This window comes from Scleropages formosus, chromosome 14 (assembly GCF_900964775.1).
Source record: "Scleropages formosus chromosome 14, fSclFor1.1, whole genome shotgun sequence".
Classification (NCBI taxonomy): domain Eukaryota; kingdom Metazoa; phylum Chordata; class Actinopteri; order Osteoglossiformes; family Osteoglossidae; genus Scleropages; species Scleropages formosus.
The window spans coordinates 17,425,020-17,443,961 of record NC_041819.1 but is presented as its reverse complement, the minus strand read 5'-3'; the positions used below and the strand labels follow the sequence as shown (position 1 = coordinate 17,443,961).

The following is an 18,942-nucleotide window of genomic DNA, read 5'->3' as shown; positions in this document are numbered from 1 at the left end:
ACGACATATATTTAATCGGATGATTAATTCCCAAGTGAAACCATGAGACTCAAATCTTTATTTAGTAAGTATTGCATTCTCTCACATATTTTGACATATGATCTCGCATCCTCACCGCCACCCTTGACTACATAACAATGAAACCCACGCTGATTTTCATCGCGCGCACAGCAAAGTCCCAAATATTCCCCGCGAGCCGAGAGAAGCTCACTTCTGTATTATCGTGCGTATTGACGTGCTTCACGTGCCAGGGGCCCTTTTATACAGCGCGCGTCACGTGCTTGCGGGGCTGCCACGCGTGGGGACTTGCGCGCGCCATCGACAACATAAAAACACTTTGGTTTAGGTGGTAATGGTGACTTTTTTTTTTTTTTAACTGACTCGTGTGTCAATAATAAGCGCGCGGTGCCGACGGCGGACTGTGTAGGAATCTGTGCGCTTTGCGCTCATCGGTTGACCAACCCGGGATCTTATAGTACAGCTTCTGTCAACTTCTTGTGAAGCAATAAATAAATAAATAAAATAATAAGAGGAAGAAAAAAAAATTAAATTAAAATATCTGAAGCAGATCATCTTAAGAAAAGAAGGAGAGAAGCACAACCCGCGATAAATCGATTTCGTTATGGTGAACATGATCAAAAGTGGGGGATCTCACCGGGGTTTCTGCAAAACTGTTTTCCTCTCCAATGAGTGGACTTAGTGCGGGGAAATGCAAGATGTGCAACGACCCTTAACGATGCGCGCGATCCAGAGAAGGAGGACTGAGATGAGATGTCATAAAATATCCGCGCATGATTCAAATGTCTTAATTACTATTATTTCGCACGTCGTGTGAGCGGAAAACGTCGCTCCGCACTGAAGCGCGCGTTGCCAACTCCTCCAGCCCGAAAAAGTGCTCACTTGGGGCAGCGCGATGAAGAGAACGAAGTGATTTTTTTTTTTTTTCAGTCCGTCTGCTATGAAAAGTGTGCGGTGCGGCGCGCGCCCATGGAATCGGAGGTGAACGGGAGCTGCGCGGCGTGCGCGTCCCACGGTCCGAACCAGAGCAGCCTGGCGGCGCGGAGCCCCTCGGCCGGGGTCACCACAGCGCTGGCCAGCGTGCTGATCTTCACCATCGTCGTAGACATCCTGGGAAACCTCCTCGTCATCCTCTCCGTGTTCAGGAACAAGAAGCTCCGAAATGCGGGTGAGATGTCGCCTCGCGCCGTCATTAAGCTCTCGTCATGTAACGGGACTCCGCTCGATCGCCGAAGCTCCTACTAACACGCGCTCTCTGCACTCTGGACCCAACCAAGTCCCGGTCATGACAAGAATCACCAACATGATCATGTAGCCTATTTAGCGGGCGCCTTCGATCAAAGCGACACGCGGTGTTAGATACCCAACTTTGCAATGATTTTCCCACGATTTTCCCAGTTACATTCCTCAGGGAGAGGGATTCGAACCTGAGACGTTCCCATTGCCAGTCTCTGTGATCGCTGGTGGGGGATTTTATAAGTGATCAACTGAATGCTTCATTTTATTGATAAATCATTCCAGTCACAATATTAATTGTATTAATTGTATGTCTGTTTAGAGATACTTTTCATGTGTTGAAATAGGGAAAAAAATGGAAAAAAAAAAACCCAAATATGTATGATATGCACTACCTTACATCATATAAATTAGAAAATAGCATTTGTACTGTGCATTTAGACCAGAAAACCAGGGGAGAAGTAAACTCTGACATCTAGCTGTACAGTGGCATGGACCCCAGTCTCCAACCCCTGGTCACTAAGGGGTTAACAATGAACCTGGGGGTTATTAGAAAAGAAAGAACATTTCTGAATGGGTCTATTGAGATAAGAGCCATTAGCTCTTTGTCAGTTGCTTATGTTTCTGAGACCCCACCCCCATGCTAAGAGAGAAGTGGTGGAGGTGGTAAAGTTCTCAGTTTTGAACTGTGAAACACTACACCGTGGTGCCTGTTATAGATACGTTAAGCATGATTTCACTGTAAAGCAAGCTCTATTATTATTATTATTATTATTATTATTATTATTATCATTGCCATTACTGTTATTATCTTACTATATTAATTTTAGGAAAATGGTATGGACCTGCTACATGTTTGCCATAAATCTTACACTGGTACAGAAGCAGGTGAACTGAACTGTGCTGCTGTCTGTCTCTCCCCTATTTGCAGTTACTTTGGCACTTTATGATATGTGACTACTTGTTTCCGCCCAGTTTTAGAAGCAGCATTTTCAGAAATCCTTCTGCTTTAAAATAATGCAATATTTTGTTTTGCTGTATAAACATGTCTCCAAAGCCTTTAAATACTGATGTACATAGGAGAGAGCACTTTTATAAGTCTCTTGAGTTAAACAAAGTACCGGTCTATACACTTATTTTAGTAAAACAGATCTTTAAGATTGTCAGTATTTCAGTGATTTGGAGTCTTTTAACCTTTTTAACTATTTAATTATAGAGCGGGCTCCTTGGATCCTGTTCATATTGATTATGCCACCAGATTGCAATTTTGTTGTGTGTGCATTGTTCTGAATATTTACATTTCCCATTCATTTTAAAATACTTTCTGATATGCCCCCTCACTATTTGTGTTGAAGCCTTTTGAGTTTTTTTTTCTAATATTTGTTGCTCCCTCCAATAGCTGAGAGGTTGCTGTGCCACAGATTCTCAATGAACTGTTGGTACTGTACCATCAGTAACCTGTGGTAAACTTTTAATGATAACAAGTCAGGTGAATAATTAAAATAAGCAGGCAATTTCAAATAGTTCCAAGCTTGTTTGTGAACATTTATATGCTTTTGAAACTTTGTAACCAACATTAAAACAATTTTCACCCGTTTTTGTACCGGAATATATTTAATTTTTTTTCATGATTTAATGATTTTGGCTGCAGATACATAGCAGTGATAACTTTATGAGGTATAATCTCTGGAGATTTGGGCTATCACATACATTCAGTTTCACACTGGAACTGAAAAAAAATGCAATATTTTAGAGGTCAGGAAACCTTTCAGTAGCCAAATCAATGGAGCAGATTTAATCAGTGTCAGTTTGGGACACATCAGACTAGTTACCACTGTAAATGATAATTGCACCCATGGAGTCAATCTGTTTATTGGCATTATGACAATCTTTTAAAACAAACAATTACAATTTTTCTCTTCTTCTTCTGTCAGACAGCTTGTCTTCTAGCACTTGCCCGTAAGGACACATTCCACGTAATATTTTTTATGTTTTGCAGTTATATACATATTCCGTGTCTCCCTGCTGGTTATATTCTAACAAAAAAACATTTGGTTGATGACGGAGAAATTCAGGTCAGTGTTTCACTGAATGAGTCATACCTGAATTATATTGATAAAATTAATGACAAAATATATTAACAGATGATAAATCCATAAAGCAAGACCGGAAATCTTTGTTATTAACATTTGTGAAGAAATCTCACTGACTGACTGACAGACTGACTGACTGAATGAATGAATGAATGAATGAATGAGTTAGTATGTCCTAAATGTGAAATGCAAATGTCCTGTACTTACTTTTTCTGGATGGTAAAAACACTCATTAAGGAACAGAAAATGTTTAATGTATTTTTGCCATGCATTTGCTATAATTGGACTTTGGTAGAGGTTTTTGAGTTATCAGGAATATACAGCAAAGAGTAAAGTACTAAAAGAATCTTTTCAAAGGTAAAGAATTGCAGAGTGTTTAAAATTCCCAGCAACCTCAATCCCAACAGATCATTTTAGAACCACCAGAATTACCCAGGTAACACCTGTGCTATCCAGAGTTAAGCTATTAAGAGGGAAATCAGTGACAATTGACATTATTTCCCCTTACATTTCATGAATAAAATAGAAATGTGCAACATGTTGTCTATTAGGTTGTGTGGTAGCACAGTGAGTAGTTCTACTACCTAACAGTGCCTGGTGGTGCAAGAGAGTATAGGATTGATCCTTGATTGATCGATTGATCCATTGATCTTAAAACCTTGGAGTTTGCTTGTCTTCCTGTGTCTACATGTGTTTCCTGCAGGTGCTCTGGTTTCCTCCCACAGTCCAAAGACTTGTGGTTCAGGTGGGTTTGTGATGCTAAAGTGATTGTGTGTCTGAGTGACTACTCTGCAATGGACTGGCATCCCATCCAGGGTGTACCCCCCAGCCTTGTACCCAGTGCTTCTGGAATAGGCTCTGATTCACATCAGTCTTGCTCAGGACAAGTGGCTGCTGAAATTGGATAGATGGATGTTGCCTATTGATTTCATGTACTGCAACCTTTATCCTTTAGTGAATATTGCTGAGCTATTAGTGATTTCAAATTTATGTACATGATAGAATGAGGAAATGGAACAAAATGTATATAAATGCTGTTAAACACACACTTAATTAAAGATGGGTGTTTATGGCCTTTAATGTAATCGCATATTAACACTACACAGAGTTCATTGGAAGTCGCTTTGGAGAACAACATCTGCTAAATAAATAAATATAAATGTAAATGTATTTGCTAAATAAATAAATGTAAATGTAATAACTTTAGTGCGGGGTGCGGTGGCGCAGTGGGTTGGACCGCAGTCCTGCTCTCCGGTGGGTCTGGGGTTCGAGTCCCGCTTGGGGTGCCTTGTGACGGACTGGCGTCCCGTCCTGGGTGTGTCCCCTTCCCCCTCCAGCCTTACGCCCTGTGTTGCCGGGTAGGCTCCGGTTCCCCGTGACCCCGTAAGGGACAAGCGGTTCTGAAAATGTGTGTGTGTGTGTAATAACTTTACCAGTACACTCAATGCATTAGGCATCAAACATATTTTGACTAATTGTACTATATGAGGACCATAGGTATTTTTGTTTTGCCAGCTGAGCTACTGAAGTCTTATACACTAAGAATTCTGCCTTGAGGGCCACATTAAGAGTGAGGTTGAAATAAGGTTCAGGCGTGTTCAGAAGTTGTCACTGTCCTCCTTACTGCAAGACAATCTCACCTTTCTGTGATCTTTTGATGTTGTTCTAACCCAGTTATAGAAAAGAAATGGTGAACCTTGGATCCCGTGCACATCTGTTCAGTTCTTCTCAGATAATATAGTGGAGATACATGAGTTGCTCAAAAGGAGTAACCAATAACAAAGGAAAAAGGCTGTACAAACTTATTATAAGAGTGATTTGCTGTGAGAGAACAGCGGTGTGGTAAATATAGCTAACTTTTTCTGCTGACCATCCAGTGCATAATTAAGGGGAATGAGCATATTGTCACCTCTGGGGGGAGGACAGTTCTGGGGACAGTCAACCCTGGTCTTCCAAGCCAAAGGCAGCACTCTTTAACCACCAATATGCTCAGGCCCCACAAAGAGTCTCCTCAGGGTTGCTAGAATTCAAACGAAAGCATCATCTCTTGGGGCATCCTGCTGTTTTCTCCTGCATTCATCAACACTAATTATAAAGAAAGAAAAGAACATAAAACCTAAATTCCAGCGACAGTGCAGTACATCAAGTGGGTGAAATCAAAAGATTTTATCTTCATTTCATCTTTTTTTTAAATTTTTATAAAGTTGTCTCATTATAATGGGACTGCCGGTAGCGTAGTGGTTAAAGATGCAGTTTTTAGACTCAAAGGTCACAGGTCTCCAGCTGTAGTCCCCTTATGCAAGGTAATTACCCTAAAATTGTTCCATTAAAAAAATTACCCAGCTGTATAAATGGGTAAATATCTGTGAGTAGCTTAACACTGTAGGCTGCTTTGGGGAAAAGCGTCAGTTAAACGAGTAAATATAGAATAACAGTGCTTAACAAAGCAAGAAATACTCAACTATTAATTGCATTTCATTTTGATATTGTACTTTTCGTTCGCCAGCTTCTGGATTTGAAAAAAAAAACTTTTTATTTTATTTTATTTTATGTTTTGTTGATGCTTTCTCACTTTTCTGACGGAAAGACTTAATTTTAATTGAATGACAATTTCCATAATAAGTTTGTCTGTACATACTACACATGCCTTTTGTGGTGTATTCTTATGTACTGCAGTACAGATTAGTGGTTGGTTATGCTGCGAGTCAGTTTCATAAAACGTGAACTTGTAGCTAGTCAATTCGTTTGTCCTTAAACACCAACGATTCTGACATCATGTTCAAGGAATTTTTCTAATTTCCAGTTTTCTGCAAGTGATGGCCAGTGTGAAGGTTATAGTTGGGTGCACCTACTTTTACAAGAATGATGTATTGCATCGTTTGAATGCTGCTGGACCATGTTTACATTGCACTTCTATGCCCAATTATGCCATGTCAGATTGGGTTCCTAAGAATGAGGATTGTTCCATCCAAAGACACCGCTTTCAACTGCTGTGTAAAAACAGAATCTTCACAAAGGTCCCTTTAATAGTGGTACTTCACAAAGAACTACAGTATGGCTGAACTCAAACACAGGTGCTATTGTTGAGATGACCCGTGCATTATTGACAGCTCCTAGATGTAATTTTATGTCCTCAACTTTCATGATGCATGTTGTCTGCCATTGTGTACAAAAAATTTTAAAAAGCATTTGTTTGACAAAGTCTTGCTGTCTTTTCAACAGATTTTCTTGCCAAGCTCAGTGGAGTTGTTTATATGTCTTGAGGCCTTGCTTCAGTTCATCACTTTTTTTGTTGACCTGAGATTGTGAATTTTTGCGAAAAAGAATTGTAGTTCTTCCATAAATCTTCTTAATGGTGATATTGAAAAAAAAGTATCGGCTTGCTAGTGATGACATAAATTAACAATGTGATGGCAATTGATTCCCCTAAAGCTCCTTAATAAGACATAATATTAGCTACTAATGTAACTGTCTTACAATGATAAGGTCATAATAAATGATATATACACAACTATATTTCAGCCATCTTATTTGGTTGTAATTTTTGTGAATCTTAGTTCTGAACCATTATTCTTAGTTGCTTCGGTGATACTTTTAGCCAAAGTATTTAACTTATTTGTACAGGTAAGTTTTTTACTGGAGCAACCGTGGGTAGGTACAGTATATTATTTAAGGGTATTACTGTAGGAGCAGGGCATGAATCTGCAACCTTCAGGTTATTAGTCAATGTCCTTAACATCTACTTTGCCTGAGAGTGAAAACACACAAATGGTCCATTCTTAAACATATGATATCCATCTGTTACATTAACTCATTTAGCTGATGCATTTTTCCAAAGCAACTTAAAGTCATTTACTCATTTATACAGCTTGGTAATTTTTTACTGGAGCACCTTATGGTTAAGTACCTTCCTTAGCAGTACTACAGCTAGAAATGAGATTCAAACCTGTAACTTCTGGCTCTAAGGGCAGCAGCTCTAACCACTAAACTACTGACCATCCATCCATCCATTTGGGGGTACACCCTGGGCAGATCATATATAATATCATATCTACTTTTTTATTATCTTGAAATTCAAAACCAGAGACACCGGAAGATTCAACAAGACTGTTGCTTTTTGACAATAAAGTAGTTACGTTTAAGGTAAGGCTTAAGGGTTTAATGTGATGAGTACCTGCAGCCATATCATTGCAAGGAGGTATCAGTGGACACACGTGGGTGTTTCTGAATGACTGCCAGTGGATGGGATTGTGAGTGGGTTGATCATTAGAAAGTGCTGTACATAAACAGTCGTGTGCACAGTGCGTGGTGCACAGTCTCCTGTGGTTTGCTGCAACGTTTGCACTTGCGTGCCCCGCATTAACGCTGAGGGCCGATGTTGATGTAAACGGCGCCCAGCTTTCAGCACAATCTGAAATCAGACTTCTTTAATCAGATTTGTTTTTTTCAAATTTGCATTTTCAACATGTGCCACCACAAACACTAGCATGCATATGCAGCTATGCATAATGGATGACTTGCACCCGCCTTCTAATAATTTCCAGCCTTCCTGAAAATTGGCTGAATCATAGACCGTACGACATAGTTTTTCTTGAGTGTGCAAAATTCTTTCTTTATATGTGACATTGGCCTTAGTAAAAATCACTTTATTTTATATTTAAAGTGTATAAATAAAAATCAAGTGAACACTGAAACATGCGCTTGTTATTTCCATTATCTATGACATAATATAAATCAGAAATCTCAAATAATTCAGAAGGGTGACCAATCCATGCAGGAAAGCTTTACTAAATTTGTTTCTCAGGAGTTTCACTTGTGAGTCTCTTAACTTTGACCATGATTTTTGACTTTAAATTTGATCCGGAATAAGGTGGTGCTCAGTGGCTGCAGTGGGAAAATTTATGTTTTAAGTCATTTGTCCCCTGAGATTGTTGTCAGACACACCATTTCACTCTATTTCAAGATGGCCTTCAGTTCAGAAGTGCAAAAGGAAAATGATTACTAATTTCTTGGAAAAAAGGGAAGCATTCTTTTGGTGTTGAATAAATGAGAGACTGTAAGACTGAATTTAGAATGATGCCGTAGCACCAGAGCACAGATGATGTTATTTGTACATTGTTTAATCTCTTCATCTGCAAATCTTAGTCTTAATCATGTGCATACATCATTAGTTTCACATGGTTGCAAGGTGATAACTGAGTCTTGTCTGCCCTGCAATTCCCCTAGCCTAGAGCGCTGTGATTCCAGGATAGGCTCTGGACCACCACAACCCACCACTGGACATGTAGCTACAGTATTTACAATGTACTGTATGAATGAATCAATGAATATCTCATTTGCCTCGAAGAATGCTGATTATGATAAAGAAACACCAAAGGGATATAATCCATGTTGTAAGTGACCAGGATCTGGAAGAAAAAACAAAGACCAGCCTAAAATAGTGGACAGGAGTTGAGCTGCTCAATTAATATTTTTTTGATTAACTGATTTTAATTACTGGATTACCTTAAACTCTGCGGTTAGATGCTCTGTTAAAGAAAAAATTCTCTACTTTGTATTTCTGTCTGCAGCCTCCATTTTTTCCCAGATGCTGCATGTTTATTAGAGTGACAAGTCCGTTCAACCTTTGCTTTTTAATGTCTGGTAAGAATGCTAATTTTTACATTTATGACTGAAAGGAATTGGAATTAAAGTACGTAGATATATTATAGCAGGAGCAAAAGCAGCTGGAAATCAGGGAAGGAACTGATGCTGTGCCCTTGAACAGGACCATTCAATGTTCTCTGCAAACGAACTGCAGTGTTCATTTGTAATTAGAATGTGTTTCTGTTCTAAAGAATGTTAGCATTCAATAATTGTGTGCTTTCGTTGGAATGCCTTTGACAGGTGGTTCAGGTTCAAACTGTACAAATGAGCAAATTTCTAACTTGTAACAATGATCTGCTTGGAAGGCGATGGGAATGAGATGGTGTGAGAATCACATAGTCATGAACAGTAGAATCTCAAGTTCCAAGGAGAGAAGAGACATTTAGATTATGATGGCAAGACAGATGAACAGTGTTATCCATCATGTTTTTTTAGTGTGTGACCATGTGTAAACTATAGTGGCAACATAAATCACTCCACTGAGTGCCTGGTTTGTAGATTTCTCAGTGCCATAATCACATGTGGCACACTGTTTTGCACGGTAGGTATCTCCCTCTCTTAGTAGGTTTATTAAACAGTTGAGATGGGCCTGTACCCCATGATGCACTGTTTTTGCCCTGTTAGGATGTAAGTTTTCCAGATCAACTAGATGGATGTTCTCAGCAGGTGGTTTTATGAACATGAGGATGATGGTAATCTACTTCCAATGGTTCTTCCCTTTACCAGGCATCAGTCCCAAAGAGCTTCTGTGAACATCTCTTAGGACCATGTTTTCTGCTTCAGATCGAACCAGCACAAACTGGACCAAAGTCTTTTTTTTTTTTTTTTAGACGGGTGCTGAATTATAGTTTTTATTTTTTATTCACATAATTAGAAACTAAGTTTTTAATGGTAATTAAGTCATTTCCGTTTCTTTAGCTGGGGTGGAAATTAAATGTCCACAAATAATGTCATAACAGAATTTTTTGGAACGTTCTGTGAAGGTTCTGTGGGATGTCGACAAATGCCATTAGTTGAATGCTGAAAAAATGGGATTTAAAATAGTGAAAGTCCAGGCTAATAAATATAGTGTCCATCTCCTACTCCACTCCCAGTCTGAAAATGGATGTTCATGTTTTGCATATAATGGAATGCTTTCTGTAGGTGGAAGCAGGCTCTCCGATCTAAATATAGCCCGGCAGATAGCAATAATAGCATGCCAGTACATTCATGTCACGAGATAAATGAATGCGAAGTGTATGCAATTTCAAGACAGAGGAGCGTTTTGGAAAAAGGTGGATAATAGGTTACTTACCGCAATCCATGCAGTGCTTTCCTGGGAAACACATTTGCACCTAACTGAGGGGGCACTGCTGTTTTTCCCTTAGTGAAGAGTCAAAGCAATCTCGGGCAGTTACTAAAAATGTTACCACCAGCAAATTTCTAAGTGCTGCTTCATGAGTTTCATGTCAAGCAGATATACCTCTGAAAAATAGCCTGAAATTTCACTAAAGAGGTTTTAAAAGACAATTTATTGCATGTAAACCCATCCATATCTGTATTATTTTTTGAAGTCTAAAGAAGAATAAATACACTCAACATGAGATAAAGCTTGTGCAGCAGTAGTAATCTCACTACAGGGGCTTTAAATAGATTTTTAGTAATTAAAAACATAATTTTTGTTTTTTTTTCTTTTTTTTTTGTGATGAGACACCCAACATTGCTATTACATCCCGAAAAATCTCAGCTGAAGAGTACCTCTGCAAATGGCTCACAGTTAATGACACATGTGGGGATAAAAATTGAATCTTGCTGTTTAAAAAAATCTTTTATTTCTAGACAAATGGATGTTGAGAGTTACGCAGCCTAGTTTTGCATTGCCGTTGTCAGTTTGAAGGTACCATTTCCAGGATGAGAGCACCAGTAGAAGAACTTTCCAGGCTACTGGCAGTTCACGCGCATGCGGTGGCTTATGCTCGTCCTCGTACGCTTTTTTAAAACGGCACATTAGTCTATTTCAAATGCATGAGGTTGCCTGAATTTCAAGCACTCCTCTGGCTCTTTATGTCAGAGGAATTTGGAATTTGAAACATGTAGGGGTTTTTTTATCCATAGGTTATGTTACATAATAGAAAAAAAAAAAAAAAAAAATCAACCTCTCCACCCGCCGGCATGCATGCACATTTTTTCCTCGCCTCTCAATTCTCTAACCAACAGACCCATCAGTCTGAAGCTAAGCATCTACATTGCATTTAACATTTAGAATGACATACTAAAAGGGCATAAATGAACTCGACGTCTCAAGTGTGGACACCCTAGGGAATCTGTAGTACAGCCCTCTGAATGCGAATAGAAAATCTCACTGTGACACTACTGGATCGGGGATGACGCGGTCGAAACTGACAATAAAGAAAACGTGTTTTTCTTGCATAGTTACAGAAAAAGTCTTTATTTTGCATTTTCTTATTTGTCAGTGCATTCATTTACCTTAACTTTACACATAGTCAGTATTTTAGCAATCCCAATCCCTGGAAGCATAAAACACATTGCAGGGTGGCATATTGGATAGGACATTAGGTCATAGTGGGCACCCACACACACACACACACACACACACACACACACACACACACACAAATGTATTTATCTGTGTATTTAGATACAATACATGTATGTAAGTGTTTATATATTGCATCTTGAAAATTAGAGGTGAAGTGCTCTGTGATTGCACCAGAAATATTGTATTTGACCTTCTGGCCTTTTTTTATGTGTGTGGGCTGTTTCTGTCTGTGTTCCTTTCACCCAACGCTGTTTATAAAATTCATTTTAAAAAAGAAGAAAATTGTAACTGAAAGAGTAAGCGATGTGGCAGCGCTGTGAAAACCGTTGTCCATGTCTGCTGGTTTTAATGCAGCTCAGTCTCTGTTGCCACGTTTGCCTTTATTTTTCCGCATTTTCTATTCACACCGCTCAGCTGAACTGGTGGCGTGACCTCCTTTCGAACGAAATACTGCGCTCTGATGTTCTGTGCAAAATGCATCCAGACCATAGAGTTCCTACAGTGGTTACAGGTACCCAAAGAAATGCATAAACCTTGACTCCTTAGTACTTTTCGAGTGTTAATATTTTATAGCGCTTGCAAATTTTCAGCTAAATCTGTCGAACAAGCCTTTGGAATGAACTTCACAACTTCACAGCTTGTAGCAAAATCTGGGGAATCTAAGCACCGCTGCTCGGTCAGGCTATTGTTTTGAAAAGAAACGTGGGTGCTCCTTTAAAATTCTTTTAGAAGATCACATGCGTCCGGTGTGATACAGATGACTTTAAGCTGTGAACATTACATGGTCACGTTGCGTCCTCTGTAAACACGGGATTGAGGTCTGCATTGTGCGTCTGAAGAATTACTTAAAAGGAAACGCTGTCATATGATGCTGCACTTAAAATAGGAACGAGACCGTCTCCACGGTGGCATTTCATGAAGTGCTGACTGACAAATAGCAGCAAGAGATATAATACAGGATATATGATCTGATACAAGGGTATAACAGGAATGATGGGCGTACAAATGCAGATAAAAATAAACACTGCAGCGTTTTGTTGCCAACAATTAAATCTGTCTAAATGATCACTGCACAGTGTATTCTACCAAGGGGCACATCATATAATACATTTCTGTCATGTATTACTTTAAAGTTTTTCAGCAAAACCGCATGTTACATTTACTTCAGTTTAAACTAAAAAGATGGAGTATTTCCATTTTCAGATTCTCAGTAAGCTGGGGGACAGGAGGAGGGGGGTAATCTTATAATGTAATATAGTTTTTTTTTTTTCTTTTTGTCATTTTCTCTGCCTATTTTTATGTAAATATAATGTGGTTGAGGGGGGCGCGGTGGCGCAGTGGGTTGGACCGGGTCCTGCTCTCCGGTGGGTCTGGGGTTCGAGTCCCGCTTGGGGTGCCTTGCGATGGACTAGTGTCCCGTCCTGGGTGTGTCCCCTCTCCCTCCAGCCTTGCGCCTTGTGTTGCTGGGTTAGGCTCCGGTTTGGACAGGCGGTTCCGAAAATGTGTGTGTGTGTATAATGTGGTTGCTCATGTACCTCCTTAATAAATTGTGTCTTTCCGAAGTCCGGACATTTAGGTGGCCGTATCCAAGGATATTCAATGCGCGTAAAATAGGCATGTTTTGAGGTACAATAACTTGTTTTTAACTTGTTGGAATTATTTGCTTCATGTCTTTGAAAAATATAGGGTGTGAAGGAATGAATGCCTGTGAAAAAGTAGCTGTCTTCAGTGGCTGCAGCCTTGCATGAAATGTACCATAACACGGCGCCAAGCGAATGTCATTTCGGTTAAAGATCTGTCGCCTGTCATGTCTGAATTTTCAGTTTGCCACGGGATCCTGTACATCTGAATCTTTGTCAAAGAGCTTGTTGAAACCCTGGAATTATGCTCGCATAGGTGAGTTTTTTTAGGCATGATCAGTAAGTGTGATGCCAAAGACTGCAAAAGAAGGCAAAAATGACATTGCACTAAGGCTATATGAACGAAAAAGTAGTTATCTAAAATAAATTATTGCTGATAAGACGTAATACAAAAACATGGTACACTGCTGAATATTTACCTTAAGATAGCATATACCTTTATTTAAATAGAAGATGCTTTCGTCCAAATTACAGGTTATGTTTATATACAGTAAGTGTAGTATTGCGTACATAGTGCTGCTTCTGTCCCTTAGTTCTGCCACAAAATGGTTATTTAATGAGAAGAAGTCTTTTTCATCTGACATAACCGATGTGTAATGACCAATTCCATATGTTGCTTTAGAGGAAATCATGTGTGTATCAGAAGCACACACAGAAAGTTAACCCAAGTTGAATCGGTTAAACCCACTTAGGTGAGTAAAATCAGGTGTGTAAATCATCATCATTCATTAATTTCATAAGGTTATTTTTACATTTTATACAAGAATAATGACCATCCCTATAGGGTTCACATATGACAGGCAGCACTGTAGAGTGGGAAGAATCAGAGGTCCTTAACAGAGGAAATGTTAAATACAGCCAAATTTTACAGTGGTGACAAAACTTAGCAGAAGGATAGCTGAGCTAAGCTTATTGGATGTAATTATTTAATTTAACCAGCACTTTGTGTTAAAAGCATAAAAGAAAAAATTCTACTGGCGCAGCTTAGGGTTAACACCTTTATCAATGGTACTACTGCAGGGCCAGGATTCAAACTTGGGACTGTTGAACATAAGGCAAAAGCTCTAATCACTGCGCCGTCTTCTGGACCCTTCTGTAATTATTCCAACAAGAAACACAGTATATCATTTTGGGAACTGCATAAAGGTCCACTGTGATAGAGCATATGGTTAGACAAGCGGTGCAATGGCATATTTCATAATCCTCTTTGAATAAAAAAGGTGGACAGTACAGCATCTCCGGGGAGTGCAGTGACGCAGTGGGTTTGGCCGGGGCTGGCTGCGGCGGGTCTGGGGTTCGAGTCCTGCTTGCGGTGCCTTGCAATGGACTGGCGTCCTGTCCTGGGTATGTCCCCTCCACCTTCAGCCTTGTGCTCTTTGTTGCCGGGTTTGGCTCCAGCTCACTGCGACCCCGCTCGGGACAAGCCGTTGTAGACAGCGTGTGTGTGTGTGTGTGTGTGTGTGTACATCATCTCCATGTTTCTGCTGCTTTGAGTAGTGAGAAATGAAACTTTCAGTGTGCATTTCCACATCTGCATTTCTCCTTTCTTTTTTTTTTTTGCGAATTCTGCTGGTTCTTGGGTTCTTATTTCACGTGTTTCCCGTGCTTTGATCATATAAGTTGCGTTGATATTGTGCAGCTGAGGTATTTGAGGATTTAATGCCAGCCTCCTTTCAAGTCAGGTCGTTCAAGAGGAAAGAGGAAACTGTTTTATATGCTTTATGAAACTGCATTGTAAGCTCACGGTTTTGCCTAATTGGCTTATTTTGTGCAGTATTTTATGTCTCCGTGAAATATTATTTCTATAGCTGTTTCATACATACCCTGCGACTTTTCCTTTATGTTTTTTCAGATGCATGACAGACCATAGGTTAGAGGGTTAGAGTTCTCAAACTATTGTAGCTGCTTCTGCACAAATGGACAGTTTAGAGTAGAAGGGCTGCGACTTTATCTGAGAAACATGTCCATTGAAATTGCACAGAATCACAATTTTGTTCCCTGTCTGGTATTTCATTCCCATGGTTTGTTGATGGACAGTGGTGGGCAATCATTATTTTTATGACCAAAGCCTAATCCAGGATATAATTGTACATTCATACGCTGAAGTATTAAACTCAGCCTGAGAGGTCAATTGACTTTGCATGGTAGCCGTGGGATCGACTGGATTTTACTGACAATTTTATTGCATTTCATCATGACAGCAAAGAAGCTGGATTTTATTTTATTTATTTATTTATTTTTTTGGCTTTATCTTCTACCTGTGTTGTTTTCATTCAATTTCTGTTTTGTCTGAAATTTGAAACACAGAGGAACTGTACATTTAGGATTAAGGGGTCAGTTCAGTTTTTAATGGGCATCTTGCTGCAGTCTCTTACTGATGAGTTCACTTCCAAGCATCCGCTCCAGGATCACCAAGGCCAGTACACTCTTTTCATCTTTATTCTCCAAAGCTTCAAAATCTTTTTGGCTGTATGACAGAAGAAATAATTACTATGTGACTAATTAGAAGCAATTACAATGTTACTAATTTGAAATATTCATAAATATTCAATTAATACACATTTTGTTATGAAATTCAGGAGTTGGGGTCATATGGACCAGTTATGCTGTGTTTACATATAGTAAGTCTCAATAAAAGGTAAACACTCTGACGCATGTTTGATATCTATAGAAGATATATTAGACTTGTTTCTGAGTTCTTACTTCTGTTTTCAATCCACTTCTCCTGGTGAGAGTCATGATGGGACTGGGTTATGAACAGCAGACCATATTGCCCTTTTACATTTAGATTTACATTTACATTTATTCACTTAGCAGATGCTTTTCTCTAAAGCGACTTACAGCGAGTACTACGTAGCGTTACTAGCCCACGCACATTATCCACCAAGGTGACTTACACTGCTAGATACACTACTTACAATGGGTCATTCATCCATACATAGTGGAACACACTCTCTGTGTCACTCACACACTATACTTTTGATCTGAAGCTCCTTTTGTGGGTGCTATTACAAATTAATATTATGAGTTATAATATTAATTTATAAAGGCATCAGCTAAAGACAGATGCAAGGTAATGATTTTACCCCTTTGTACAGCAAGGTATCTTAACCTGGCAATTCATGCCTACACCAAGGGTACAACAACAGTATCTGAGATACGAAGTAGGAGCCTACAGATTGCAAGGTGATAGCACTAACTGCTATGCCCCCTGCTGCCAAATATATGAAATGAAGTATCAAATGGAGACCAATAAGAGGGCTAGTGTGCAAACATGATCCGTAGGCCCTGTTTTACTCCATACCTCTGCTCCACGCTCTCTTTGTCAAACTCAGTGTATATTTGCAGCAAAAATATGCAGTTCAAGAAATGTTCTCTAAAAAACACTTGGTTTTAAATGAATACACTGAATCGTTTTAAAGATGCAGACAATTTTGTGTCTGTTTGTACCTCTCACAGGTAAGTGGTGGTTATAACATACAGACACCATTATACTGAAAAGTCACCTTTCCTTTGACACAAAATTAATCTAAGTGGGTCATTTCCCTCTTTTAGTTCTCTAACAAGTTCGGTAATGGCTGATACGTTGCTCTCGAACAGGGTAATAATTTTTAATTCCACTTCGACAAAGGATTCCTGTTTTCATAGGTTTTATAATTGTGCCACTATCTGGGTCATCAGCTACTTTCTCTATTCCGACTTTTGTGTAAATTCACAAATACTTGCACCTTACGGCTGTCAGTAATTATAGTTTCTTTATCATTGTTTCATTGTCATCACTTCCATTGTAAAATTCCCGAGGAATGAATGCATAGTTTCTCCAGTTTAACTGTAAATTGTATTTTAATTGCTGAGTCGCGATTAAGTAAAAAGACCATACATGGGGAAAAAAAAAAAAAAAAAATCTAATTTTATGCAATACTTTCAAAAGTATCTCCCCTGGAGTCTCTTGTTGTGGGAGGCTGGATTGTTTAACTATTGCTGCCATGAAAGGTGACATTTTCAGTTACAGAACTTTTTAGCCTAGTGCATAATTGCATTGTCTGCTCACATGCCATAATTTCCCTTGTACTGAATTTGTTCATATGGTTCAGTGATTAATTTTGGGTTTGAGTAGCTGTGAAATCCTCAGTAAATTTGTTCATGACCTGTTAACTTTGAATTTAGAGTCAAATTAGTGTACATTTTTGTCTAATGCAGTCAGTTCAGTTTTTAAACCAGTGCTCAAAAAATGGTCACACATGAGGACAAAATTAAGTTGATTTTTAATTACATGTAAATAGAGGATATAGAATTCTTTAGTATAACTTAACAATATTAAATGTATTCAACTGTCATAGATGACAAAAAATAGTCACTAGTTCTTAAACAGTTTATCGTATAGGTTGGGTAAATTAGACTTGATTATTATTAAATGGTTCATATCATAGTTGATAACTAATTTAAAAAGATGCCTTTATATAGGGGGTGCGGTGGCGCAGTGGGTTGGACCGCAGTCCTACTCTCCGGTGGGTCTGGGGTTCGAGTCCCGCTTGGGGTGCCTTGTGACGGACTGGCGTCCCGTCCTGGGTGCATCCCCTTCCCCCTCCGGCCTTACACCCTGTGTTGCCGGGTAGGCTCCGGTTCCCCGTGACCCCGTAAGGGACAAGCGGTTCTGAAAATGTGTGTGTGTGTGTGCCTTTATATAATAACGAGGGACTAATTTTTTCAGTGATTTTAATCCGTGCCCCCATTTACATTTAGATGTTAATAGAGTATCATTAAGGTAAAAATCATTGTTATTCACACTAGCATTATTCAGTTTAATTATTAGGGATTAACAAATCCAGGATTTTGTGCAATGTGCCTCATTTTGTCTCCCTCCCCTTTTTATTTAATTTTCAAATTAGAAATAATCAGCATTGCAGAGCAGATAATTATTCATTCTCAGCAGATTTTCTAGGTAAGCGATCATGATCTCTTGTCACAGCAATGCAAATCCTGAAAATCAACACCAAATAGACATAAACAGCAGTTCTGTTCCAGGTAGCTATGTGAATATATCTCAAATTAAATCATGAGCTTTAGAGGATTTTCCCCCCATAAAAATAGAAAACCACCCACTGAGCCATAACAGAAACACAGTTCAATTCTCAGCTCTGCGTTTTTTTCAACAATTTCTATGCTCTGGAAAGTGGTTAAAGGAAACTTCCAAAGTAACAGACATAGATCCAAATGCTTTTTCTGGAATCATCACTGAGCAGCATCTAGGTGTGATTATTTGTCTTTCTGCAACATGCAATGGTGGCTGCAGACCTCTGGATTAACAGCTTTGCTATGGGTCCCGCCAGGACTGATGACACGGAGCTGTCAACACCGAGGTGGATCGATAAGTGAGATGAGTGAGACTTCAGTTAAGTGAATGTCCTGAATGAGTGGAGACTTCCCGACACCCTGTTTTTGGGGTTTTACATTTCCATCACTATTATGATGATACACAGCTGCAAAAGAGCCAAACGGTGCTAATAAGGATTGCCTAATAACCCTGCAGGTGGAAGCTCAAGAAGGAGCTCATGGGGCAGTCATTTGAATTTCTAGGCCAAATTAGTCCTTGCCTTCCTTTCAAGTAATATTCAGCAGTTAGAGGTTTTAAACTGTGCAAATGCTTAGTGCACTGTCTATCTTGGCTTAGAGTTCACTGGAGGGCCTTTTGGGACACTTTTGGACAAAAGACAAGCACAGGTGGGGTGGCGAGTTTGCAGAAAGCAGCACATGTGGGAGCGTAAAGGTT

At 39.3% G+C, this 18,942-nt stretch overlaps 1 protein-coding gene across 1 annotated transcript in view; it reads left to right on the top strand.

The window, feature by feature from the left end:
• The first annotated feature begins 987 nt into the window (after positions 1 to 987).
• Positions 988 to 18,942, top strand: part of mtnr1c (melatonin receptor 1C) — a 44,468-nt gene continuing 26,513 nt past the window's right edge. The window contains exon 1 of the mRNA XM_018746564.1: positions 988 to 1,186. Within this exon, the coding sequence (XP_018602080.1) occupies positions 988 to 1,186 (199 nt within the window). The remainder of the gene's footprint in view (positions 1,187 to 18,942) is intronic.